Source organism: Mustela nigripes, chromosome 15 (assembly GCF_022355385.1).
Source record: "Mustela nigripes isolate SB6536 chromosome 15, MUSNIG.SB6536, whole genome shotgun sequence".
NCBI lineage: Eukaryota > Metazoa > Chordata > Mammalia > Carnivora > Mustelidae > Mustela > Mustela nigripes.
In genome coordinates, this window is record NC_081571.1 from 27,820,015 (window position 1) to 27,847,668 (window position 27,654).

The window sequence follows — 27,654 nt, forward strand, 5'->3', positions numbered from 1 at the left end:
TCTGCTTGACTTATTTCACTCAGCATAATCTCTTCCAGTCCTGTCCATGTTGATAGAAAAGTTGGGTATTCATCCTTTCTGATGGAGGCGTAATACTCCATAGTATATATGGACAACATCTTCCTTATCCTTTCGTCCATTGAAGGACATCTTGGTTCTTTCCACAGTTTGGTGACTGTGGCCATTGCTGCTATGAACACTGGGTACAGATGGCCCTTCTTTTCACTACATCTGTATCTTTGGGGTAAATATCCGGAAGTGTAATTGCAGGGTCATAGGGTAGCTCTATTTTTAATTTCTTGAGGAATCTCCACACTGTTTTCCAAAGTGGCTGTACCAACTTGCATTCCCACCAACAGTATAAGAGGGTTCCCCTTTCTCCCCATCCTCTCCAACACACGTTGTTTACTGTCTTGTTAATTTTGGCCATTCTAACTGGTGTAAGGTGGTATCCCAATGTGGTTTTGATTTGAATCTCCCTGATGGCTAGTGATGATGAGCATTTTTCATGTGTCTATTAGCCATTTATATGTCTTCTTTGGTGAAGTGTCTGTTCATGTCTTCTGCCCATTTTTTGACATGATTATCTGTTTTGTGTGTGTTGAGTTTGAGGAGTTCTTTATAGATCTCAGATATCAGCCCTTTGTCTGTTTTGTCATTTATGAATATCTTCTCCCATTCCATGAGTTGCCTCTTTGTTTTGTTGACTGTTTCCTTTGCTATGCAGAAGATTTTGATCTTGATGAAGTCCCAAAAATTCATTTTTGCTTTTGTTTCCTTTGCCTTTGGAGACATATCTTTTTTTTTTTTTTTAAGATTATTTATTTATTTATTTGACAGAGAGAGAGATGACAAGCAGGCAGAGAGAGGGGAGGAAGCAGGCTCCCTGCTGAGCAGAGAGCCCGATGCGGGGCTCGATCCCAGGACCCTGGGATCATGACCTGAGCCGAAGGCAGTGGCTTAACTCACTGAGCCACCCAGGCACCCCTTTGGAGACATATCTTGAAAGAAGTTGCTGTGGCCGATGTCAAAGAGGTTGCTGCCTATATTCTCCTCTATGATTCTGATGGATTCCTGCCTCACGTTGAAGTCTTTTATCCATTTCAAGTTTATCTTTGTGTATAGTGTAAGAGAATGGCCAAGTTTCATTCTTCTACACATAGCTGTCCAATTTTCCTAGCACCACTTATTAAAGAGACTGTCCTTTTCCCACTGTATATTTTTTCCTGCCAAGACTACTTTTCTGATAATCCCTTTCCAATTCACTAGTGGCCTGGTTTTATTTTTAATTTGTCATAAAAACAACTCTATACATCACTGCCTCTAATATCGTCTCCTATCTGGACCCAAGAACAGTGTACAGATTCTAGACTAAAAATGTCATTGATTCTATTCCAACTGTGTATGAGTTATATACACATTATATACACTGTTGTTAGTTATAAGAACATGTAGTCTTTATGTGTGTGTGCCTGTATGTGTGTGTGTATGAATAGGTACGTTGATACTTCAGGTCCTTAGATATCATGGATACTCAATAAATTGTCTCAGTAAAAAGTACTCTTATCTTTTCTAGGAATTGGATTTGTGTGTTTTTCATTCTCTTAATACCCAATCTGAAAGTCAAAAAGCTGTTTTGTTATTCTTTTTTGTGTGACCGTGATTTGCATTGACAGTTACACTGTTAATGATAGCCAATGACATGACAGTGACTATCTTCAAAGGTGCCCCTTTATGTCTGGCAGATGGGGACATTGAGGGCATAGGCTCCATCACAGGGAAAAATGGAAAACTGTAACCCTCATTAGTTTCATCTGGGCCACGATGGGCTTTTGACTCAGGGTGCTGGTTTGATCGAAGAGGCATATGCCCAGATTTTTTCTTTCAGCTGTTATTTACCGCTTTTTCGCAGTGCCAAAATTTAGTGAAGACCATGCTTCTAGACCTGTGAACTTTCCAGAAGCAAGGCATTGTTGTCATCCAGGAATCCTTAATTTGACATCTGCAAAGTCAAAATCAACATTTGTACACTTTTTCTCCCGCAGGAGAATTTGAACCTGGCTCTGAATTCAGCCTCAGCCATTGGATGCCATGTGGTTAACATCGGGGCTGAGGACTTAAAGGAGGGGAAGCCTTACCTGGTCCTGGGACTTTTGTGGCAAGTCATCAAGATTGGATTGTTTGCTGACATCGAACTCAGTAGAAATGAAGGTATGTACAAAGCTGCAGATATTAAGAGTAGCCTGGCCTTTTATTAATGCATGGACTGGGGTTCTGTAGGGGGAAGATGTCAGGAAATGTTGAGCTCAGAATCTTCAACTTTTGAGAACTACAGTTGCATCGCATCCCTTGCATTAATGTAACAGTTTCTATCCACACTGACCAGACTTTTAAAAAATGACAGAGCAAAAGCTTTTTAAGACCACAGACTAATGCTTGTTTAGAACCTAGAGCTCAGTCTAGCTGTCTAGGCTCTATCCACAAGAGCTTTTCTGGGTTACTTGACCTCTAGATACTTTGTAACAAATAGACTCATTCTAACTCTATTTGATGAAGCAGTTCACAATGCTAGCTCCAGGTTTGGAGAGAGTTGATCTATTTCCTACTGAGACTATGGAAGATTATATGCAGGGTTTTAGAGTTCACAACTAATTATTGTAGCTGCCAATCTTATTCTGTCTGCTCTCTGCATCTCATCTGCATTTGAACAATTGCAGCCAGTTGTTTAGACAAAAGGAGTAGTTGATGATAAGAATCATATAAAAAACAGAGTTACCTTTTAGCTTTCCAGGACAGAGCCCACCAATAGGCAGTTTGTAGCCAAATTCTGATCTTTAGTTATACACACTTTTTAATTTCTATCTCTAAATCACAATAACAGGCGAAGAACCCTGGGTTTCCATTTTTAAACCAATATATATTAAACATCATATAGAGGAGAAGAAGTAAATAGGAAACTTAGAACCCACGAGAAAGAAAATTGATTTACAAATTATAGCCTGGACTCAATTTAAACCTTCTAGCTGAGCAAAATGTATTTATTTAGCTGGGGAAAATAGAGGAAAGAGTTGATTATACTTTTTGAGATGCTATAATTATGCAAGTAAGCATTTGAAATATAAAACACCTATGGGAACAGACAAGAAGACAATTGTCATTATTACAAAATTGATCTCTTAAAAGCAGAACTGTTGTCGTATGGTGAAAGGTGGTCTGACAGACCTGGCAGAACTTTCTGACCCTGACAGTCTTGGTTATTTCTGTGGCTCTGCTGAGGTCTTCTTGGGCTTAGCACTGAGATATACTGGTGACGTGTCTTCCCCACCTGAAAATTGAGGATAATAGATAAGGGAATGATAATAAAGTGTTTGTTCCATGGGAAGGGCTGTAAGTACCCTCACCCGAGAGAAATAACATCTGCTATGTCAGCTTTCCAGCAGAGCTCAATTGAAGTTCTAACTAATCCCTTCAAACATCCCCTGTATTTATTTATTTTTCTTCGGCTTTTGTCCTTCTTCAGCCCTGATTGCTCTTTTGAGAGAAGGGGAGAGTCTGGAGGACTTGATGAAGCTGTCCCCTGAGGAGCTCCTGCTGAGGTGGGCTAATTACCACCTGGAGAACGCAGGCTGCGGCAAAATCAGCAACTTCAGCACGGACATCAAGGTAGGTAGAGTGCAGGACCAACTGCTGCGGAGATGGGGAACTGGGGCATTCCTGGAGAAAGCACAAAGACTCAGCTCCATCACTTCAGAAGCCCTAGAGTTCGTTAGAGGGTGGCTGGGGCTGTGGGAGCAGCTCGGGCCTCCCAGGACTCCCCGTGGGCCCCGTGGTGACCTGACCTCAGCACCAAAGGGACGTGGCCCTCCTGGGGCTCACAGCTTTGGCAAGTAGAGGGAGGAAGGGCGGGAGTCAGACTGCTTCTCAAGGAAGAGAGGATGCGTAGGACGGGGATGTCCCAATTTTATAAAATATCAGGGAGTGTCTGCTGGGAGCATCAGATGGGAATCCTTTAAAAAAAAAAAATTAAATGAGGATTCCTCTTCTAATGACCCTAAGAATATCAAACATGGTGTCTGGTGCTTACCAGGACCTGTTCTACCTACTTTCCATGTGTATGGGCTCATTTAATCCTCACACGAAACCGTTGATATTTTGCAGATAAGGAAACTGAGGTAGAAGAGAACTTCAGTAATTTGTTCAGGTTCGCACAGCTGGGGAGCCGGGTCAGGATTCAAGCCCCACGTCAGCCGCCAAGGTCCCCTGTACTTGGGCACCGTACATAGTGCTTCTGTGAAACAGCCAGTGAATTTCTTGCAAGGTTTTCCTCTGTAGAAAGCAGAGTTGTCTTTAAAAGTTAATGACTCTGGAAACTCTCTGCAGTGAGAATGTCCCCCAGGGCAAGCAGAAGGGCAGGCAGTCCTACAGCGGAGACCCAAGGTGTGGAAAGGCTGAGGGAAGCTTGCCCTGTGGTTTTCCAGGTGGTGGAATTCCCATGTCAGGGTGAAAGACGGCTGTTGGCACTAAGGACAGATGGGCCAAGACAGAAGGAGCTTAAGGAACGGTATGAGATGCTGGGAGGCAGCAGGAAAAAAACATTTCAGGCTCCACTTTCTTGAAAGTTAAAGAAATCTCCAAAGAGAAAGAGTCCACGAAAGGTCACATGACTCACCAAGAGTCTCCCATGCTTCTGTTTCTTTGACAGCTTTCCCTTACTGTGGACTCAGGGGCCGCTGGGCATCGTGCTAGTTAGACAGAAGCTTCCAGATGGAACGTCCCCCATTCCTTAGCACCTAAGCTAATAAGGCCAAATGCATTTTTCTAACTACGCCACTTTCACTGGTTATTGAGGGCGTAGCACCACCAACCAAACAGGGATTAACAGGAGTCAGGCAGCAGCGTTATCTTCCTCGGTGTCCAGCCCTTAAGCTCTGCACCTGTTTCAGCCAAAATTTTCAAGCTTTTCAGCCAAAATTAGGCTGCTTCATCTGAGCCATACATGTGCCCGATTTCTCATCCCTAAAAAGCTGTCTTTCTTAGAATAATAACCATGGGCACTGAGAAGCTGAGCCGAGACTGGGATGGTGGCTGTCACCAGGGGGCAGGTGCACGTGCCCAAGGTCAGCCCTGTGATGTGTGTCTGAACATCTGGCAGCTTTGGGAGGCGCCCTGAAATCAACCAAGTCAGCAAACTTGGGGAGAACACCCACCCTACAGCGAGTGAGAAGGGTCTATTAGGGTCAGAAAATGAGAGAAGACTTAGCAAAGCTAACCAGATGTAACACGTGGCAAGCAGATTTGATTTGTGCCCAACACCTGCACAGAACTTTCACTGACTTCAAAATAGCTACGGCGAAAAGTAAGAGAAGGGGAGGGTGGAAGGGAGGGCTAAAAATCAGTTTCCCCAGGTGCAACATCAGTGGCAGGCTTTCTCTTGTTCTAATGTCTCTAATGTCGTAAGTGGGGAGCCTACCTCTGCTGTCCCCAGGCCCCACCCAGTTTTAAAAACAAAAAGAACAACAGCTGAGTTTTCAGTCTTTAAGAGAAATTAAGATGATTTTAAATTATTTAAATAAATTACCTGATGATCTGTATTGAATGAGCATGAACTTATAATTCTAAGTCTAGGATTCTGCGAAATCTTTTCTTCAATAACCATATTTGTAAATCTAGGAAAATGTGAGAATTCAATAACTGTATCCAATCTGCTGTCATCAAATTTAACCATTTTTTTCCAACTTCTTGATAAACATTGAATGTGCCTGTCATCTTAATATCTCCTATTACATAAAGATCGCTTGTTATTGCTTCAACCTTCTGTCTTTGAAATCCTTATTTTTCTTTTGCTGATTGTCCATATAAATGTGTTTTTAAACTCTGCTTTAAACTTCTGCTTCCTTTTTCTGTCACTTTTTTTTTAATTAAACCTTAGCTGACTGACTTCTACAGCAATATAAAGGTATATATGTTTTCCTATATATAATTTAATACCTACAAATAAATTATTTTTCTCCCCTAAGAACAACAGAATAGTATTTGCTTCTTCGGGTTGCTTTTTATGTATGTCCTATATTTGTTATGTTCCATTGAAAAAGAAAGTCCAGGATGATACGTAAACAGAGAAACAGAAAATTCAAATTAGTGAATGCTTCCAGTTTTGTTAATTAAGTTGCATTCTTGAATGACAGTCAAATAAGAAATATAATATGTTTGCTTTTGGGAAATTATAGTTGTGCTAAGTGTGTGATTAGCTGTGCTATTCTGAAATTGTAATTTCTTAATTTCTCATAGGACTCAAAAGCTTATTACCACCTGCTTGAGCAGGTGGCTCCAAAAGGAGATGAAGAAGGTATCCCTGCAGTTGTTATTGACATGTCAGGACTAAGGGTAAGGCCGTGTCCCAAGTTGTGTTTAGAGAATGTGATGTTGTCCTTGCGTTGGCAGTTCCATGGCCCTGCATGACCCTGACTCTGGGATTTCCAGGAGTGCCTGTGTCTGCTTAAAGCCCTGTTAAAACTGTTAACAACTGTTCATGGTTTGGGATTATAACTGTGGGAAAGTACATCTGAAAATAGTCAGGAAAGAAAGAAACTAATACTGTTCAAGTGCCACACACCATGGTAGGCATGTCTCTATGTCTCATCATTTAAGAGACACAGGACACCAAGAGGTATTATTGTGTTTATTTTTAGGTGCCTGAATATTATTTCTGGAAATCAGTGGGATATTTTTACAAATAAATTCTCATTTTATCAATGAAAAAGCTGAGTCTCAGATGGATTACTTAGTATGATAGATTATTGGAAGCTATTTGATCCAAGGCTGGATCCTTCTCCTCTGGTAATGACAAGGAGACAACACCTCCTCCAGTGCCAGGCACTACGCTAGGCATTTTGCATACATGGCCTCTAACTGTCGCAAATATCACTAAGCTAAGTGTTAAATACCAGCTCCATAGTTGAGAAGGCTGAAGGTCAGAGAGGATAGTAGTCATCTCATGACCACAGAGTCATGGTATAGAAAGGATTTAAACCCAGGGTGATTCCAACATTCACCCAGCCACAATCTACATCACCACATCATTGTGGGGGGCGGATAACAGGAGGAAAGCCCTAGGTAGGATTGTGTGAGTTCTTAGAAGTGTCTGGTTTGAGAGTTCTTAAAGACCGCACAGCATGGGTCAGAATATTCACACTGATTTTGCCACCACTCATACTCACCTCGAGAGTATTATCGAGTCTTAAGCCTCGTTTAGAGTTAAATCCAATGTTAATATCTAAGTCAACTCATTCCCAAATGACAAGCTCATGAAGTGTGTAATGTGCAGCAGTATCTAGGGAAGCATTATATTAATCAACAATGAAAAGTTCCGTTTCCTGAAACTTGGTGGGGTCATAGACTCCTAAACGTTTTAAGAATGGTGGACCACCTTTCAACAAAACTTTATGTTCAGATAAAAGTCTACTTACAGATGACTGGAGATTCCCTAGAACTATTTGAACAGACTGTTAACATGTCAAGCCCCTGGTCTGAAGTCTGCAAAAGCCAAATTGCTGCTACAGATTCATTGCTGACCATGTGTAGCTCGACTAACTGATTGCATTCATTGTGTTTGAGTCACATGCACAACAGCTCCACGTGTGGGAAAGGTGGCTCTATGAATCGAAAGTTCGTACTGAGTGGTGGGAATGTCTCTGATGAACTGATAATAGGAGTGTTATTTATGACAATAAAGGGACACTTTTGGTAGATGAAATCACACAGAATCTGTAAGCAAATAATAAAAGGGAAGTTTCATCGTTGAAAATAATTAAGATCTGCTTAAATGAGAAACTTCTATATAGAATCTACTGAATCTCTTTAAGAACAGGACAACCAAGCCTTCATCTGACCTGGTTCTGTATAGAGAGAGACAAGAGACTCGATGTCTCAATTTCTGAGATACATTTTACTTGCTGATTTCAGTTCAGGCACTGAGAAGTAATCCTATGCCGTGATTAAATGTCGATCTGAGGTTAAACACCAAGTGCACCCATAAGATTCCCATTTCTTGTTCATGTTCTCCTACCTCCTTTCTGCATGGACAGCCTTGACCCAGCCTTGAACTGGCCTTTTCCCTTTTGCAGGAGAAGGATGACATCCAGAGGGCAGAATGCATGCTGCAGCAGGCAGAGAGGCTGGGCTGCCGGCAGTTTGTCACAGCCACAGATGTAGTCCGAGGGAACCCCAAGTTGAACTTGGCTTTCATTGCCAACCTCTTTAACAGATACCCTGCCCTGCACAAACCCGAGAACCAGGACATCGACTGGGGGGCTCTTGAAGGTAACTGGAAACCTGTTGCTTAGAAGTTTGGGAAAGCATTCACCATTCCAGTTCAAGGGCGGTTTGAAATTACCTGCTAAGCAAATATAAGCCACACTTTGGGGAAGATGTGCAAACAGGTCATCAATTCTCTGATATATAACCAAGAGAATAAATAGATTAATCAAGCCAATTACAGCCAAGCAGGAATAATCAAAAACCATTATATCGCATCCATTATGCATAAGCTTCATCCATTATCAGAATTAAAAGTTTTAGGGAAGACAATGCATTTAATTATAGGGTAGAAATAAATCCCGAGTTCCAAAAACCTAATTTATGTACTTAATGGACTAAGTGTTAATTCCTCATGCAAGAGACGGCAGCCACTTGTCACCCAAAAATATTTAACTTAATTCTAAGAGGTGCTTAGTGAGGTTTTTGTTCTGTTTCTTTGATTTGGATGTGGGAGGTAGGGTGGGGCGGAGTTCAGTTTTGAGGCAGGATCCCTGACTGCTGTGTTTTGGGGGTTACAGCCCTAACATCAGATTAAAAGGGTGTAGCTATTGTCGGGTTCTTCTTTTTTCCTTCACAAATGAGTTTTAATGTTGACACCAAAAAAAAAAAAAAATCAAGACAAAATTAATACAAAATGAATATCACTAAAGAAAGGAAATCTGGATTTAAAGTTTTGATTGATCTCTTTTTTTTCCTGCAATGCTTTACCTGAGCTGGGAGTATAAAAATCAATCCTTATTCCAACAGTGCTGCATTTGTATCATTTGATAAATTGTGGTCAGGGGTCCAGGCATTTTGTGGACTACCAAGTATATACATCAAGCCCTCTAATCACCCACTTCCAGCTGCCTCTAGAGCATCCCCATTTGGTTCCTTTGCTATCGCTGGAAATTCAGCATCTACAAACACAATTGATCACTTCTCCTCCCTGCGGTGCCTTTCTGCCTTCCCTGCTTCCCACCCATGTCCTTTAGAAACTCTCCATTTTCGTTAATCATACCACTTTGTTTTTCTTCAGTCACCCAAACCCTGGGTCCCACTTTGATATTTTCTTCTTCTCAACCCGAGTCTACTGATGAGTAAATACTAGTAGTTCTTCCTGCAGAATGACTTGTAGATCTTTATTTTTTTTCCTTACTGCTTTCTGGACTCTTATTAAATCAGACACCAACCATTTCAATAGGTCGTGGTGGCCTGTTCCTCCATTTATCGACCATTTGAGTGTGCCCATGTGTAGGTAGCACACACCATCCCCTCTGTGTGTTTAATTTAAATGCACATTGCATGTCGGCAATGTTGCACACTGCTTCCAGGCACATCTCACTACCGCCTTCATTGTGTCTCTGCCTTGCTCAAGAATTTATTGTCATCATAAAAAAAAAGAACCTGTAATGACTGGCATTGTCTAAAATATCAACCCAAATCTGGTGGTTGGCATTCAGAGAACCCCACTTCTGGTTGTAGCTGCCAAACAGCCTTATCTCCGCCTATCACACAGATCCTTGAAAAATGAGTTCCTAATGGTTTTAATACAGACCTTGTCTGTGGCTCCCTTTTTTTATTTTTTAATTTTAATTAATTTATTTATTTATTTTTTATTTTTTATTTTTTATAAACATATATTTTTATCCCCAGGGGTACAGGTCTGTGAATCGCCAGGTTTACACACTTCACAGCACTCACCAAAGCACATACCCTCCCCAATGTCCATAACCCCACCCCCCTTCTCCCAACCACCCCCCCGCAGCAACCCTCAGTTTGTTTTGTGAGATTAAGAGTCACTTATGGTTTGTCTCCCTCCCAATCCCATCTTGTTTCATTTACTCTTCTCCTACCCACTTAAGCCCCCATGTTGCATCACCACTTCCTCATATCAGGGAGATCATATGATAGTTGTCTTTTTTCTGCTTGACTTATTTCGCTAAGCATGATACGCTCTAGTTCCATCCATGTTGTCGCAAATGGCAAGATTTCATTTCTTTTGATGGCTGCCTAGTATTCCATTGTGTATATATACCACATCTTCTTGATCCATTCATCTGTTGATGGACATCTAGGTTCTTTCCATAGTTTGGCTATTGTGGACATTGCTGCTATAAACATTCGGGTGCACGTGCCCCTTCGGATCACTACGTCTGTATCTTTAGGGTAAATACCCAGTATGCAATTGGTGGCTCCCTTTATGCTCCTTGTGTTTGCTGTCTTCTCTTCCCGCCACTTCCTATTCCCTCACATCCTCTCCTCTTTCCTCCTTCTGGCCCAGGTTTTTCCAGCCCTATGTATAAGGTAGGGCTCAAACTCCACTCCCTCCCAAATTGTTCTCTCTCCTATTTCAACTCAAATAGCAAATAAGTTTACCTCATATTTACCTCATACCACCCCATACCCCGGGGCTTGCATGATCTCGCTTTGATGCCTAAATTCTTGTTTTTCTGTAAAGAATATGATGTTTTGGGGGCCAGCTCTGAACTGCTTCCCCACACAGGAGCCTGTGTCATACTAATAGATGTTATAGAAACATTCACTGAATTGGACTAGAGAAGAAAAAATGAACACAGAATAACAATCTTCATCCAAATCCATTAAGGTTTATTGAATTAAGGGCTTTTTTTTTCATTGTAGGTTCAATTTTTACTATAGCCTCGATAGTTAAATGTTGATCATAAAAGAGGCATATTTTCTAGGGGTCTGAAAGATAACGGGTCTTCATTAATTTAGGTGAGACGAGAGAAGAACGGACATTTAGGAACTGGATGAACTCCTTGGGCGTTAACCCTCGAGTCAATCACTTGTATAGGTAAGAGTGTGTGGGGACTCACCTTTAACAGGAGACACCAAGACTTTGGAAGATTCCCCAGGATTTCAAGTATCTCTGTGGTGGGCAATTCTCTTCACAAATGTATGCACCTTGATGAGAAGGGGGTTACTGCCAAACTGAACTGAGAGACTCGCTTCCACACACCACCCTTGCTCTGTGGTCAGTACACAATCCTAACCCAGCAAAAGGACAGATTTCCTACACCTCGTAACCCTGCGGCCTGCTCCTTAGCAGGCAAAACAAAAAATGTTGAGTTTACGGTGATGTGTCCCCTATGCCATTCATTGGAGCCATATTTCTTTTCCTGGAGGAAGCGAGCTCAGGCCCCCAGGGCACAGATAGTCATCCTGGGAGAGACCTTGCCTAAGTTTCTTTGGTTTCTCTGAGTCAGAGTTTCTTCACCTCTAAAGATGTAGCTACTAATACCAGTTCTGTTGAGTTGTTGCAAACATTCCTTGTGCCAATATAGAAGGAAGGGCCTGCCCCTGGTAGGCCTTTAATCAGTGGTGGCTGTCTGAGAATTCTTTTTGTGTTTGTTTTTGTCCAGTGACTTATCGGATGCCCTGGTCATCTTCCAGCTCTATGAAAAGATTAAAGTCCCTGTTGATTGGAATAGAGTAAACAAACCACCATACCCCAAACTGGGAGGCAACATGAAGAAGGTACACAGTGACTCTCCAGATGTTCCCACAGGCAGGGGAAGTCACAGGCCTCGAGCGCACCCCGTGAATACTTTATTAGGAGGCCAGACCTAGATAAGTAATGTTTATCCAGGGATTAAATTATAGCACAGCAATCAGAAGCCTGAACTTATTAAAGTGAGTCCATTATTTCAGTTGATTACTTATTTATAATTCCATGTTGGATGTCTTTAAACATTATGATGTAAAAATTCTAATTAAGATAATTAGAGCAAGCCGAGCTACAGGGTCGCTCTTCCACCAGCGGGATGCTTATTCTAATTTCCTTAAGAATTAGAGCTTGGGACTGACAGTTTGACTTGTACCAATAGTTTGTCTAATGTCAACACAGTGGGAACACATTGTTTGTAAAACAATGATGGGGTCGGTACATGTATTTCTCACCATTCCTTGTCTCCTTGGCTCTCAATGATCCAAGCGTTGCCACAGGAATACTTCCCTGTCCCACACGTCAGCCCATTATGGGCAGGTGGGATGGAGAATCCAGATTTTCCATGACAATCTCCATGCCTTCAGCTGTTTTAGGAATGTCATGGATGGGTCACCGAGCATGGCCCTCTATTTCTGGAGTGTGATATAGCCATGACAGTGTTCCATAATAATGAATTCATTTTGGTTTTGCACTTAGAGTACACTATGAATATGTTTTGGTGGAAGTGAGGGGTTCTATTAAAAAAAAAAAGGTGGGAAGTTCTTTGACTAGTTTAGAAATGTAGCGTTGCGAAATCAGGCAAGACTTGAGAGATGATTCAGTCTGACAATATTTACTTCATTTCGTGTCTTTATTTTTATTATCTTATATTTCTCATCGTAGAGGTGATGACATTAGAATGTTTTCCTTCTTGCTCAATAACAGCTTGAAAATTGTAACTATGCAGTGGAGCTGGGGAAGAATCAAGCGAAGTTCTCCCTGGTTGGCATTGGGGGACAAGATCTCAACGAAGGAAACCGCACTCTAACATTAGCCTTGATTTGGCAGTTAATGAGAAGGTAATGTAGCCCAGGGAAATGACTTTTTATTGAGTGTATTATTGATGACCTGGAAAGATACTAGCAAACGTTCAGGAATGTGATTTAAACCAGCGGAACGATATTTTAAGCTAAACTTAAAACCAAAGGAGTGTTTTTTTAAATTTTCCTGGGTTTTTTTGTTTTGTTTTATTTTGTTTTGTTTTTTTCCTTTCAGGTCCTTAAGTTTTCTTTCAGGTATTTTGAAACTTTTCTATTAGATTTCTAAACATTTTAGATGGTTTTGTCCTCTTAATGTATCACTTCTGTTTTCATTGTGTTGTGACTCTTTTTATTCCTGATAATATTTTCTCTGAAATCTACTTTTTTATGTTAATATAGCCACTGCTATAATATATATATAAACTTAGCTTTATCTTGGTGAATTCTAACATGACATATCTTTTTCCAACATTCTATTTTTAGATTTGTGTAAGTAAAAGTCAATTATCTTTTAAAGAATCTTTCCAAATAAGAGGAAAATGTGCTGTATGTGCTATACTTATCCATTTGCCTTTCTGGAGCTTACCTTTCCATGGCATAGATCCAGATGCCCATCTGATGCCATTTGCCTTCTATCTGAAATATTTCTAACAGTGGAGATCTGCTGGGGAGGAAGCTTTTCAGCTTCCAGATGTCTGAAAAAGTCATTGTTTCCAATAATAAATCTGCTGTTATTCTTAACTTCATTCCTTGGTATATAACATCTTTTTTCTCTGGCTTATTTTCAGATTTTCTGTTTATCACTGTTTTTTTGTTTTGTTTTATTTTTGTTTTTGTTTTTTTAAGATTATTTATTTATTTATTTGACAGAGAGAGAGAGAGAGAGGTATCACAAGCAGACAGAGAAGCAGGCAGAGAGTGGGGGGAGGGGGAGAGCAGGCTCCCTGCTGAGCAGAGAGCCTGATGCGGGGCTTGATCCCAGGATCCTGAGATCATGACCTGAGCTGAAGGCAGAGGCTTAACCCACTGAGCCACCCAGGCACCCCTGTTTATCACTCTTTTTAAGCAAGTGAATTATAATGGGCTTTGGTCTTTCTCATACTTGAGGTTTGTTGAACATCTTGAATCTGCAGGTTTGTAGTGTTCATCAAATGTGGAAAACTTGTGGTCTTTATTTCCTTAAATATATTCCCTATACCACCCACCCCAGTTTGTTTTGGAGGGACTCCAGGTATGCACTACACACCTATTTTGTCATTCTGAAGTTGTCCTAAGTTCATTGACACTATTCAGTTTTCCCCTCTCTTTCATTTTTCCTCTTTGTGTTTCATTTGGGATAATTTCTATTACTTTGTCTTCAAGGTCACTAATCTCTTCTGGATTATCTAATCTTACATTCACCCCATCCAATGTATCTATATATTTTATCTCAGAGATTATCGTTTTCATGCATAAAAATTTGAGTTGGTCTTTTCAGCATCTCCAGTGTCTCTTTCCTCCACCTGCTTGACCACACTGAACATAATTATAGTCACTGTTATTTCTTGGTCTGTTTCTTATTAATTGACTTTTATCCTCACTATGGATTATATTTTGCCACTTCTTTTGTATTGTATGTGAGGCATTGTGAATTTCACCTTGCTGCATGCTGATATTTCTTTATTCCTTTAAATATTCTGTAATTTTTTCCTGGGATGCAGTTAAGACACTTAAACACAGTATGCTCCTTTTGGGGCTTATTAAAAGTTTAATTAGGCTTGAGCTAGTGTTGTCTCTCTGTACTGAGATAATCTCCTCTGAATACTGAACTTGATGCTGTAGGTATCATGAGGTTTTTCTACTCTGACTGGTGGGAACCAAATTATTTCCAGTGCTGTGTGCTTTCTGAGAATCATTCTGTCCATTCTTTTCTGACTGTTCTTGTTCCAGTCTCTAGTACTTTTCTCACACACGTGCACTGAGTAATACTCAGCTAGGTAAAGACTTACGGCAAACCTTCTGAAGATGTCCGGAGCATTCTTTCTAGATGACTCTTTCCTCTCCAGGCAGCTCTGGTATTCTGCCCCACAAATTTCACACACTTTGGTTTCCTTGAGTTCTCAGTCCTGTCCTCTCAACTCAGGGGGAGTGCTCTGCTCTGCTTGGGTTCTCCTTCTCTCTGCACTGCAGCCTGGAAACTCTTCACACAATAAGCTGGGATAATCTTAGGGCTCAGCAGGCTTGCCTTCCTTCTTTCAGGGACCACTGTTTTATGCTTACTTTGTCCAGTGTCTCTGAGCACCACTGCTTCATATGTTCTTCATTGTGTTTGGGTGCTTAAGGCAGAAGAGGAAGGCTGGTCCCTATTACTGCACCATGGCTAGAAGCAGAATTTCCTGCTAGTTCTTCACGAGATAATTTTAGTTACCTTGTAGAATTGAATACAGACTTGACTAATGTGAGAACCATGTGGCAATGTTATTTGAACAAGGTAGAATGTAATATATAAATAGAAAATATAAGAAAAGTAAATGATTTTTGGTGCAAAAGCATGAGCTTGGGAAGAATGCTTCCCAAGCATGCTTCACTCTTTCCCCCTATCCTGGTGGCCTTGACCAGGCAGTGAAGAATGTTTCACTCTTTCCCCCTATCCTGGTGGCCTTGACCAGGCAGTGAAGAATGTTTCACTCTTTCCCCCTATCCTGGTGGCCTTGACCAGGCAGAAATCTTATATCCCTTTATTATAACCAATGTTACTATGACTTAATTCACTTACTACCTGGAAGGAAGTTCCAGAAACCACATGTCACATTACATGATGTCTCATGAGTGAGTGGCAAAGACAAGGTGTGTAGTGTCTCTAGGCACTAGCTTTAATCCTAACCCACTGTCTCTAGGCCCTGATATTCACAATGGCCTTCAAAGTAAGTATGTCAGTGTTTCTAGGTGATGGGATGTAATCAGAAGTGATCATAATGGAGTTTGCTACCTGATTCACACTGGCTTTACCAAGTATAGCGCTCTACTACCCACCTCTAAACCGGGGTCTCCTTTAAGTTTAAAGGCAGATTCACAAGGCTCTTCTGGCACAGAAAACTCCAACGCTAAAGAAACCTCAGCTCCGTCTAGAATTATCTAGAATGTCCCTGAACGTCCCTAAGAGCAGCTGTACCAGGGTATTTTCAGAAACATGTGTGACCTCTTCTCTCTTGTCTTTCATGTGTGTGTTTAATTCTTAATAGGCTGACTTGGCTACTGATTTCTTTAAAAAACAAACAAACCTTTTTAGTTGCAATGGTTAAGTTGACTTTTGGGTTTGAATATGATGTAAGCTTTGATGTTTTCTATTTTAATGATTAAAAAAAAAAATCTCCGGCCCACTCTATGCCACTTTGAATTTACTAATACCTGAAAATCACCTTGTAATATCATCTTTGTTCCGTTTATCTTATAGAAACAGGGCCTGATGTTGTACTCGATGGCTGGTGTATATACCATAAAGTCTAGACTGCAGCTGCTGTCCCCAGCTGGCTAATAAGTCACATTTCTCATGAGTGCTTATTCAAGAAAGGTACATATAAGAAAGTGGACAGAGAAATATATTACTGTTGAAGGTGATGGAATGACTGATAATTATGGAAATGCCACCAGAGGGGACCTTTTTTTTCTCTGTGTTCCACACATTAACAAATCTATTAAATTTAGAGCTAGTTCTAGCTGGAATTTATTTCATTGGATTGCACAGATGTGCTAATTTGGTCATTTATCTGGACAATAAATGGCATGTCATTTTCCCCTCTAAGAACAAATGAGAGACGCGTGCTTGAACCTCCCTTTCCCCTTCAGGAGCCTGGAAGTCGTTTTCAGATTAGAAAGCTGGCAAATAGCATCTGTATAAATTTGGAGACAAAAGCTGGAAGGAAGGAAGCTGCCAGCAGCCAGCCGTGTCAGACTCCAGCGAATGAACAAAGATGCAGGCAGATGAGGAATTCACCGCCGATCAAACAGGCTGTGGACGGTGAATTTGGGATAGGTCCTTGTAAAACAAAACAGCACGGTTTGTCCCTCTGGGTCAAATGTTAAATAAATCAAACAAGCCCTGGAAGGCAGGAAGGCAAGTGAGTAACAATCGCAGCCCCTCCCGCGGCACGCGTGCACCCCCCATCCATCTTCTTTTGTTGAATCAGGCACCAGCTGACGCTGGGGCTCGCGACACCCTTTCCCCGTAACAGACGGCTTCTTAGCACAAGGCAGTGTGCAAGCACCAGGGGTGCTGTGCTGGGATCCTGTCTGGGGAGGTTAATAAAAGCACTGTTGTCCCAAAACACGTTTGATGGTATGGAGCAATGCTCTCACAAGGAAAATCCTAGGTAGACATGAGCCAAATTGATTTGTGTTTTAAAATTTTGAATCTACGGCAAGTGCTCCCTGGACTGTCCAGAGTTGAGATTCCAATGTCCTTCTATCTTTTTTTTCCTTTTGTTTTTACCATTGTGCTTAGAGGTGGGGATAGGATTCCGTTTAAACTGTCGCACCTCCCTTGAGGTGGGGGAAGGGCAATTGTGTACTCCCCAGAACTCTGTTGCCACCGTGAGGGGCCGTTCTCAGACCCCCAAATGCAGCCAGCTGCCTCCATGATTTTCTGTATGTCTCTCAGTTTCCCTGTTGCTTGGTGCCTTTTTGTTGGCACCGACAGACTTTTGTATCGAGGTGAGCCTGTGTGTACTGGTTTCTTCCCTAGCTTCTGTCCACTTGGGAGTATTGTCAGGGAGGAAGAATTTCCTCTGCCTTTCAGCGTCCTTCTTTCCAGAATAAGAATCAAATTGGCCTGAGACAGATTAATAGGAGAAAATCAAATTTAATTTTGTATGAACAGGAATCCACACAGACTTGGAAATTCCAAAGATGGGCAGGCCAAATGAAGTGGTATAGCATTCTGAACTAAGGAGAAGGGGGTAGGGATCTGGGACTTCAAAGGAAAGGAATGCAATTCAGGAAGATGAAAAGACTAAATGTTTGGGAAACGGATGTTTGGTGGGCCACTCGGAAACATGGAGACATAGAGAGGACTTCGATCAAACAGGCCTTGCTAGGTTCCTCCCTATCTGCCACACCTTGTTCATAGTTGTTGATAGCTCTCTTCCTGGACCAGGTCTTTCTTCCAAATTCTTTTCAGCAGATCTGGAGGGAGGTAAGGAGCTTTTCCTAAATCTGCTGTGTTTTGATTGCTTTTAACTCAAAATAATCTTTATGCCCTTGGACCCTACCTGTCAACAAAGTAGTATGGGCGTCCTGATGAAGGGAAGTGAGAATTCACCTCTGAGACAAGCGTAGCCTCTAGCAGATCAAACTTCCTTTGCCCCATGAGGTGGTAGACAGGATGGATGAAACCTGCACTCACCTGCCTTTTCTTACCACACTCCCCTGGCGGAAATGCTTCATTGTTATGGTAACCGCTCAAAACTCAATACCCATGCTATTAGGAAACTATCAGGAAACAGGAAGCCAGTGATGCTATAAAATATCATCTCTATGAACCAATCAAAACTAGGGCCTTTTTCCAGGATACGATTATTTGGAAAATCTACCTGAGCCTTATCCCATTCAAATCCATTAATTCCTTAACCTCTGGTCTGGTCTCTGGGCCCAGACTGAGCATTTCTCATCTTGACACTCTCCTTGCTTTCCCTGGGAGAAAGTTGTTCTGTTTATTGCACCTACCACTCGACTCTTTCACTTACTAGAGCTTGAAGTGTCTTTTAAAGCTTTTCCCGAAAAACCCAATTCTCTTAACAGTATGCTTCTAAGGTGATTCTTATGCTCAGACTAAAGACTAACTGTGGTCTGTGTGTTCCTAATATTTCTACTTGTATGGTATAAGAAGGAAACTCTTTAATATTTTTCCTTCATTATGCTGGCCCCTTGGGTTTTTCTAACATTGACTTGTCCCTCCATTTTCATGGTTTCCTTTTTTTCTTTTCTTTTTTTTAAAGATTTTACTTATTTATTTGACAGACAGAGATCACAAGTAGGCAGAGAAGCAGGCAGAGAGAGAGGAGGAAGCAGGCTCCCTGCTGAGCAGAAAGCCCGATGCGGGGCTTAATCCCAGGACCCTGAGATCATGACCTGAGCCAAAGGCAGAGGCTTAACCCACTGAGCCACCCTGGTGCCCTCATGGTTCCTTTAAGAAAAGTGTCAACTGGTTTGAATCCTTTGCTTTGCTTTGCTTTCCCTCTTTTCTGTTTTCCCTTCCTATCCAGAGCAATGACAGTGCTTAGAAGGAGGTATTCTGCATCTCAGGATAATAACCACAAAGCTACATTTTAAATTATATTCTAAAAGGAAATAATGTTTTTATTTTACTTTATGTTTCCTGCAAGCATAATGGTGTCCAGGCTATCTTCTGAGGCGTACCTAAGGAAGAAAAGAACAATTCTACCCTGGCTGCTTTCTGTGTTATTGAATTCCTTAGCGAGTTTTCTCTAGAAATCACTCTTGATTTTGTTCAGGTACACGCTGAATATTCTTGAAGAAATTGGAGGTGGGCAGAAGGTCAATGATGACATTATTGTCAACTGGGTGAATGAAACATTGAAGGAAGCGGCGAAAAGTTCATCTATCTCTAGTTTCAAGGTAAAAGTCTTAGTCTCTTGCTCACGGCCATCTGAGCTATGTGCTTATCTTTATTGTTTTCCCTCTATTTTAAAGTGACCTTCAGTGTGAGGTGTCTGAGGCTTCCCCTCCAATTTTTATTTTGCTTGAATGACCCATTATTGTTTTAATGGTCACAGGCTATTTCATTGATAAATTTCTTGTCACTTTTTTATGTAATAATTAATTTTATTTTTTAATTTTTTTAAAAGATTTTATTTATTTATTTGAGAGAGAGACAGTGAGAGAGAGCATGAGAGGGGTGAAGGTCAGAGGGAGAAGCAGACTCCCCGTGGAACTGGGAGTCTGATATAAGACTTGATCCTGAGACTCTGGGATCATGACCTTAACCTAAGGCGGACCTTAGCCAAAGGCAGTCACTCAACCAACTGAGCCACCCAGGCGCCCATGTAATAATTAATTTAAAGAACCCGTCATTTTAAATACATTGTTTTAGACATTTCTCTTCCAAAGTAACATAAAATACAATAATATTGTTTAAATGCACACAGCTTCATGATTCAGATTAGTATCCTAACGATGGTGGAATATAAAAATGCTAAAAGTTCTCCCATGTGGTGTTTTTTGGGGAAAAGCAGTTGTGTACATGTATCCAAATCCCATTTTTATTAAAAAAAGCATTATACTTTATTAAATTTCTTAACTCTTCTTTCATACATTAGCTGGATCCTTCCTCCAGGGACTTGCACACCTGATTCATAATGTCTGTGCTGTCTTAACTAGGGTTTGTTTTTGTTTTTGTTTTTGCTTTGGTTTAAAGGTCAGGAATTAGGGGAAGGGACCCCTTCAGAGTTTTATTAACATGATTGCTGAGGCAGTTTGTCATGATCTAGACTTCTGCTTCAAAATCAAGAAAACAATCAAGAAAAAAAAAGAAAATTTCACCCCACCAGAAAGAGTAGACAGTATTTCTGGGTTGTGCTGCACCAGGAACGTCCTCCCTGGGAGCTCATCACAGATAATGTCCACCTTTGTCTCTCCTCCAGCTAACCCTTCAGTCTGGAGAGCTGAGCAGATACAGGAACAGAGGCTGGTCAGAGGCTTAAGCAAGTTCTTCCAAAAAAAAAAAAAAGATTTGGAAGGGCAGGCTTTGTCATAGAGACTGGACTCTACTGTGGTAGCAAGGAAGCAGCTGTAGAAAATATATAAATGAATGGGCATGGTTGTGTTCCAATAAAACTTTATTTATAAAAGCAGACAAAGGGCCAAATCTGGGAACACTCACAATAGGGAACGCCCCCTGAGCAACAGGGGCTCCTTGCTTGTCATGCCTCGTGTCATCTCTCAGATGTTGTGAAGGCAGCTTTGGTGTTCACCTCACTTTAGAGGTGAGGACACTGGAGCTGCAGGGGCTGAGGGTACAGCTACTAATTGCAGGAGGTGATCCGTCAGTGAGCAGAAAGTGCCTTTACCCGTGAGGTGAGGCTCCAGAGCAGCGTGCAGCCATAGGCCACTGAACCATTACTGTGCAGCCATGGGGCTGATAGCCCAGGGGCGCGCAGCCTCTCCACAAAACAGATGTCACTGCCGCCCATGAGGTTGCCCTGTGGCTTCAGCGGGGTTCTCGTGGGGACTCATTCTTGAGAAGGTCTGACAGCTTTTTTACTCCTTGTGTTGCTCGGGGCTCATTTTTTCCTGTCTTCTCATGAAGTCATTATAGAATTGATTAAACACACATACACACACACACAAAAGAAAAATGTCACCTTAGCCCCACATTCCTTTCAAGTGAAATCCTAGAAAGAAAACAGTGAACACAGTTCACTCTTGAGTAAGTAGCCATTTTGGAAGGAGCCCTGGTCCCCTCCTCGTCTATGAGTGTTGCCAGTTGCCAGCCAGCTCCACCTGTCAGCGCTTGCACAGCACTGTGGGCGGAAAGGAGGAAAGGAATCCAAACTCAGATCCCTCCATTTGGTTTCCCTCGTGGCTCTTCAAAAGAGATAGAAATTCAGGCTAATGTTGGAAATTGGATTATGATTACGTATCCATTTTATTTTGTAAGAGTCTTCACGTTACCAAGGAGTAATTAAAAATGAACCCACTATATTTTTTTAAATATCATTCCTCTTCTCCAGAGGACCGATGCGAGAGACCTAGCACCTTGCAAGGGTGCTGTAGCTTGTTCCTTGCTGAGAATGCATTCTGACTTGGACCCTCAAGGAGTGCAGTGTATGGATTTGACTCTGCTCAGAGGGCCACGTGCTGTCGCCTCTCCATGCGTGCACTCACAGGTGCACGGGAGAAGAGAGAGCACCTGGGCGCCCTCACAGCTCTGGGCGTGATCATGAAAATGCTTACAATGCCAAAGAAAGAGCCCAGGATCTTAAGTCGGAGTATCTAGGTTCAAATGCAGCTCTGCCGCTTACCAGTAAGTCACTGAATCTCAGAAACTCCCTTTATTTACTGTGCATTGATGCCTAGACCTGAGGCTGGTGGCGACAAGTGAGGCAACCTAAAGGCAACCTACAAGAAGTTCTGGGCAAGCCGGGAGGCCACAGCAGGTGCTAGTTACTATTGTTGCATTTACTCATGCATCTGCTGGAACCTTCTCCTTGGACCTACGGACTCCGTTCTTTCCCTGAGGTCTTCAAGAAGGGAGAATCTGCCAAAACTCCTGTCCAGCTGGGTCCTCGTCACGATCCCTGCCGGTCAGCTCCGGGTTGGCCTGCAGACTCCCTTCCACTCACTGCATGAGAACGACTCCCTGCCTGTTGGCAGACAATGGGTTTCCTCCACTTCCAGAGGCACTGGGAAGTCTGTGACACCCCTACCTACAGAAAGGACAGTTGACTTGAAAGCCCATGTGGAACACTGTGGCATTTCCCAAACCAGGCCGTGTATCTTTTGTGTTTAAGAGGAGAGAACCATCCACTTCCCTTGAGCGAAACACAGGTAAGCTGGGGACATACTGATGAAACCAACTCTTTCTCTCTGTGCAGGACCCGAAGATTAGCACAAGTCTGCCTGTTCTGGATCTCATTGATGCCATTCAACCAGGTTCCATCAACTATGACCTTCTAAAGACAGAAAACCTGAATGATGAAGAGAAACTCAACAATGCCAAGTACGTTAATAAGCCCGAGGTGGGGGAGGGGAGGATCCAACTGGCAATGATAGCTATAAAGTCTATTGTTTGTGCCTTTTGGGCAGTTTATTGCGCTATTTGCTTTTTCTTCTCATTACTTACTGTGTCCCATCATCATTACTTTAGATATTGTACAATAGCAGTTTAAGACTCCTAGTGTTAGAATGGGAGCAAGATAAAGGACAACAAGAATATTCTTCCAATTGGTAAGCAAGCCTCTAGTTTCATAAAACCCATTTTCTAATTGTAATCGATCAGAGACTTCCTAAATAAAGTACGTGCCAGGCCCAAATATAAACACACCCCATTTGTGACTAGCCGTAGATATGACCGAGCAGGACTGGGGTCAAGACCAGAATCTTTACCAGCTGGGGAGCAGCTGCTTGAGGGGGGCTTTACCGTGTAGAGTGAGGAGCAGCAGACTACAGTCTATGAGCCAAAATTGGATGGTTGTCTGCTTTTATAAATAAAGTTTTATTGGCATAGCCATGCCTCTTCATTTACATATGTTCTCTAGCTGCTTCCCTACTAGAAGGGCGGAGTTGAGTAGCTGTGACAAAGCCCACAAAACCTAAAATATTGGCTACCTATTTTTTTTTTTTTATGGAAATTTTGCTGACCCATACTCCGGAGTGGTGCCTTTCTCAGAGCCGGTTGTATTATTTCCTAGGGTTGTCATAACCAAATACCACAACCGGGGCAACTTAAAGCAACAGAAATGTCTTCTCTCGTAGTTGTGGAGGCTGTTAGTGTGAGATTGAGAAGTTGGCAGGGTTGGTGGCTTCTGCGGCAGTGAGGGAGAATCTTTCCCTTGCCTCTCTCCTAGCTTCTGCTGATGGCCCGCAGTCCTTGGCTTATAGATAGATCACTCCAGTCTCTGCCTCTGTCTTCACATGACCTCCCCTATGTGTCTGTGACTTTACATGGCTGTCTCCCTTCTGTGTGTGTGTCTGGGTCTCTTCAGGCACTAGTCATATTGGATAAGTGCCCCACCCCACTCTAGCATGGCCTCATCTTAACTAATTATACTTGAAACAAATAACTTTCCAAAGAAGGCCATAATCTGAGTTACTAGAAGGATAGGGCTTCCATATATCTTTTTGGGGGGGGCAGAGGGGACACAATTCAATCCATCAGAAAGTTCCAGAATTAACAAGTTGAATAGTGCCCAGCAGCCATATATATGTATATATATATATAATATATATTCTCAACAGTATTCTTTCTGTTCCTAATTTGGGAAATTTGGAGGCCTGTGTTCCTTGTATGCTGGAATTATGAATGGTAACTACAATAGAAGGATGGGGTAGATGAGGGACACAGGGTGCTATGGAAGAGACAGGAAGGGAAACGAAGATCATCAGAGCAAGTAACATCTAAGATGAGATATATTGAAAGGACAATAAGAAGGAGGCTAGGGGTAGACAGGTGAAGGAGGGAGAAAGAATACTGCAGGTAGAGGAAAGAATACATATGAAAACCTAGAAATTAAAACAAAACAAACAAACAAAAAAAAACGTGGGCCTAGTTGTTCAAGGAGAATGTGATTAGGTTTAAAGAACTTGAAGTTCTTAAGTTAGTTTACAAAGCCCAAAGTCTTAGAGTTACTAAGTGGTTCAGCTGAGGTCCAAAGTCTGATATCAGAGCTCCCCCCCACCAAGCCCTCGTCTCTGCAGGCATGATCCAAAATTTCTTTGAAAAATGGGTAAAAGGGATTATACAGAATGCTAAAAATGGTTCTGTTTTGGTGGCAAGGTTTGCATGATTTTCTTGAAGCTCTTGTTTCTAATTTTTCAACAACTTCCCTCTGTATTTTATAATAGAAAAGTACATTTTTGTCTCATTAATAATCAATATAGAGGAAGTGATTGAGAAATGGTCAAGGAGAAAGAATGGGGACTATGCCTGCCTGATGCTTTTCATTTAATATGATCAGTAGAGAAAGAATAAAGTTAGTTTATAGAGCAGAGAGAATAATGGGGCCTTAGATAGAATGGGGAATCTCTAGAGTAGTCCTTATAAGAGGTTGCTAGATAATAAATGAGGTGAATAAAAGAATTGCCAGGTAGTAGTGTGGGCTTATTTGAAAATAGATTACAACTCATAAAAATTATCTTCCTATAATTAAAAAGTGAGCAAAATGTTCCAATGGAGCTATAATAATCTTATGTGGAAAATGTGTAATATAAAACTCTGCTATACCAGTATTATAGTAACATAAATAAATACATGCCTATGTGGGCAAAGACTGGAATGGAACAAGGAATAAAACTGATGTGTGAGGTTGAAGTATGACCGATGCATCTCCCCATTTTACTTCCTTGTAAAAATATTTCTGTAGGGGAAATGGAGTCTGCCAACCTTTCCCAGCACACATTCTTGTTCAGTTCTATGACATTTTCTGCCGCTCTGCAGCCCAAGAGAATACTCATGGTGAAGGCACCAAAAATGGCAAGAGCTCAGGGGGTCTCTAAGGACAGATAATACATTTGTAATCATCTTGAGTCTAGACAGCAAGTCTGATAAGAGTCAGCAGCTTTGTTGGGCCAAGATTTGCCCACAAAAATGGGAGGACGCCCTGACGGACTCCAAGTATCCCAAAAATGAGTTCTGCAGAGTATCTGGGATATAGATGTGGTGTGTGGTACGTGGTATGTCGTATGTGGGATGACAATGAGTATGGTCCTGAGGGGTCCCCTTCATATTGTGTTGCTCAAGCTCCCCTCATTCTTCCTCTTTCCTCCCTTTTAGATATGCCATCTCTATGGCCCGAAAAATTGGCGCCAGAGTGTATGCTCTTCCAGAAGATCTGGTTGAAGTGAACCCCAAAATGGTCATGACGGTGTTTGCTTGCCTCATGGGGAAAGGAATGAAGAGGGTGTAGATCCCAGTGGGGAGGCCACATGCACATTCCTGATTGCTCAGCATGGGATACCTACAGGAAGCATGGGGACGAGTCAAAGCCATTCCAAAGTGTTCAACTTGGTGACGTTATCCAGGATTCCAGAAAGTATATGTTTGTTCAGCCAGGTAGCTTCTCCTGTTTTTAACAAAAATGCTTCATTCTTTGCAAACAAAAAACAAAATCCAATCTCTTACAAATCTTTTTTTATTGTTGAATTTATTGCTGCCTTGAAAATCTAGAGAAGAAAAAAACTTATCTTCCAGGCACCCTTCCTGCTTTTGCCATTAGTCAAGTATAGAAGCTGCACTGTTATTAATCATATTTCAAACTGGCTTAATTTGGCTGCCTTTTTTGTTCAAGGTGAGAGCCAGGAGAGGGGAAATCATCCAACCAGTCCTAAAGCCTATTTCTGGCAGCCAGCATTTGATCTGTTACAAGCCTCTTCTGTTCCCTGTCCCCTACACTCTGTCTCCCGTAGCTCTGCTTTACACGCTCTCAGAGCTGTGCCTTCTTCTGTGGCCCACCTCTGCTTCCCATTCTTGTATCTGGGCCCTTTGGAGCATCTGACAGATCAGTCAGGCTGTTGGGGTCCCAACAGTCTGGTGATTTGCAGAAGTAGGACATCATCAGAACCTCTCCTCAGAACTAGAATCCCAAATGTCATCAGTCGTGGTTTTATCAGTCAACAGGAAGCCTCTGTTTTTTAACTCTAGGATTTGGGTTGAGACCTGGTCTAACATCTTGTCCTCAGATTCTTAACAGGGCAGCTTACAGCCAAGTAGGGTGTAATTGAGCATTATACCACCAGGGGGCAGTGTGGAGCCACAGCAAAGCATCCACCGGGTGCTGGCTCTCCATGCATTTAGCCCTGCCTGTTAGTTCTCCTTGATGTGGTCTGGCTAACTTATCTGGTGACTGGAAGCAATTGGGCTCTGCTTTAATTTGCTGTTAGATCTTAGTACATCTGATTGCTGCAAGGCCATATTATCAATGTTTACTTTTTTGGTAGTGTAGAAGCTTTTTGCTAGCCCCCCAAGCTCAAGGGGGCAATATGTGCCAATGAAAAGCGCACCCCCATCCCACCCTTTATCCCCCCCACAATACACAGTCATATCCATATGACATTTAAAGAATTATGAAACAAAACCAGAGGAGCAGTGTGAATCTGAACCACCCTAATAGATGATGAAAACCTACCGAAGGCTAGGAAGCGACAGAGCACTGTGAACCAACACTAGACTCCCTCCGTCCCGGTAAAAGGGCTCATCCATGAGGTATCCTCTTCAGGAATGGCATGTAATGGAACTTAGCCATTTTGCAAAGCAATTGAAATGCCTCGCCCTGGATCTGTTCCTTGGCAGCACGTTCGAGAAGCCAATCTGTGGCCTCTCCTAGCCCGTAATCTGTATTTCTGCCGCATCTGGATACAAAGAGGTTGGCTTCATCGTAGACTGAACTTAATGTAGCCTCAGATCATTCTCCCCCACCTGCCTCCAGGAAGACTGTTACTGCCTTAACAGGAAATGAAGATAAAATAATGCTCAAGATATCTCCAAATAAAATGTTCCCTTTATGAGATGTCTCTGGATGTTTCCTTTTGACAGTTCCATTAGAATGTAGCATGACTTATTAATTAACTTCATTCAGCCAACACACACTGAACGCCTAATATGTGGTAGGCATTGTGCAAGGTTTTAGAAATACCCTTCTAAGTAAGACCAGCACTGTGCTCGGCTGAGCAGGTTCAGTAAATTCTCAGGTGTGGTGAGTGATACAAGGGCAGGGTGAGCTTGTAACGGAGAAAATAGTCTAAAGAAAAACCGAAGAGTAAGCTGGTGTTAGACACATTGAGCCCAGTCATGAACAAAAACCAGATGTGGGGATTGGTGCAATATGGCTTCTAGAGAGATTGTGGAAGGAATCCTTTTGGCTGGCAGGAACTGATGTCCGCTCTCCAGCCTGGTTGGGTGGGGCATGGTGAGGGAGGAGCATCGGGCAGATGCTGAGGAATTTTGCATCTGCTGGCATCCTCTGAGGTGGGCTGCTGTGATAGAGAAGCATCTGTTTGGTTACCTCCTCACCAGCAGAGGATCCACACCCACACGGCTGTTAGGACCCTGGGTTTTGTGATCCTGCCATGAGTCCCAGCTTCACCAGCAGCTTCTTTCTGGAAGTGGCTCTTTCCTAGCCTGAACATTCCTGCAGCTTCCACACGTAGGAGGTAGCT

The 27,654-nt window shown here is 42.1% G+C and overlaps 1 protein-coding gene across 2 annotated transcripts in view; it reads left to right on the forward strand.

The window, feature by feature from the left end:
• LCP1 (lymphocyte cytosolic protein 1) overlaps positions 1-27,000 on the forward strand; it is an 84,857-nt gene extending 57,857 nt beyond the window's left edge. For both annotated transcript variants that reach the window (XM_059378039.1, XM_059378038.1), the window contains exons 7-16: positions 2,046-2,211; positions 3,521-3,663; positions 6,289-6,384; positions 8,124-8,319; positions 11,035-11,113; positions 11,682-11,796; positions 12,692-12,825; positions 19,275-19,398; positions 22,377-22,501; positions 25,274-27,000. In XM_059378039.1, the coding sequence (XP_059234022.1) occupies positions 2,046-2,211; positions 3,521-3,663; positions 6,289-6,384; positions 8,124-8,319; positions 11,035-11,113; positions 11,682-11,796; positions 12,692-12,825; positions 19,275-19,398; positions 22,377-22,501; positions 25,274-25,406 (1,311 nt within the window). In that variant the 3' untranslated portion in view covers positions 25,407-27,000. The remainder of the gene's footprint in view (positions 1-2,045; positions 2,212-3,520; positions 3,664-6,288; positions 6,385-8,123; positions 8,320-11,034; positions 11,114-11,681; positions 11,797-12,691; positions 12,826-19,274; positions 19,399-22,376; positions 22,502-25,273) is intronic.
• Positions 27,001-27,654: the final 654 nt, after the last annotated feature.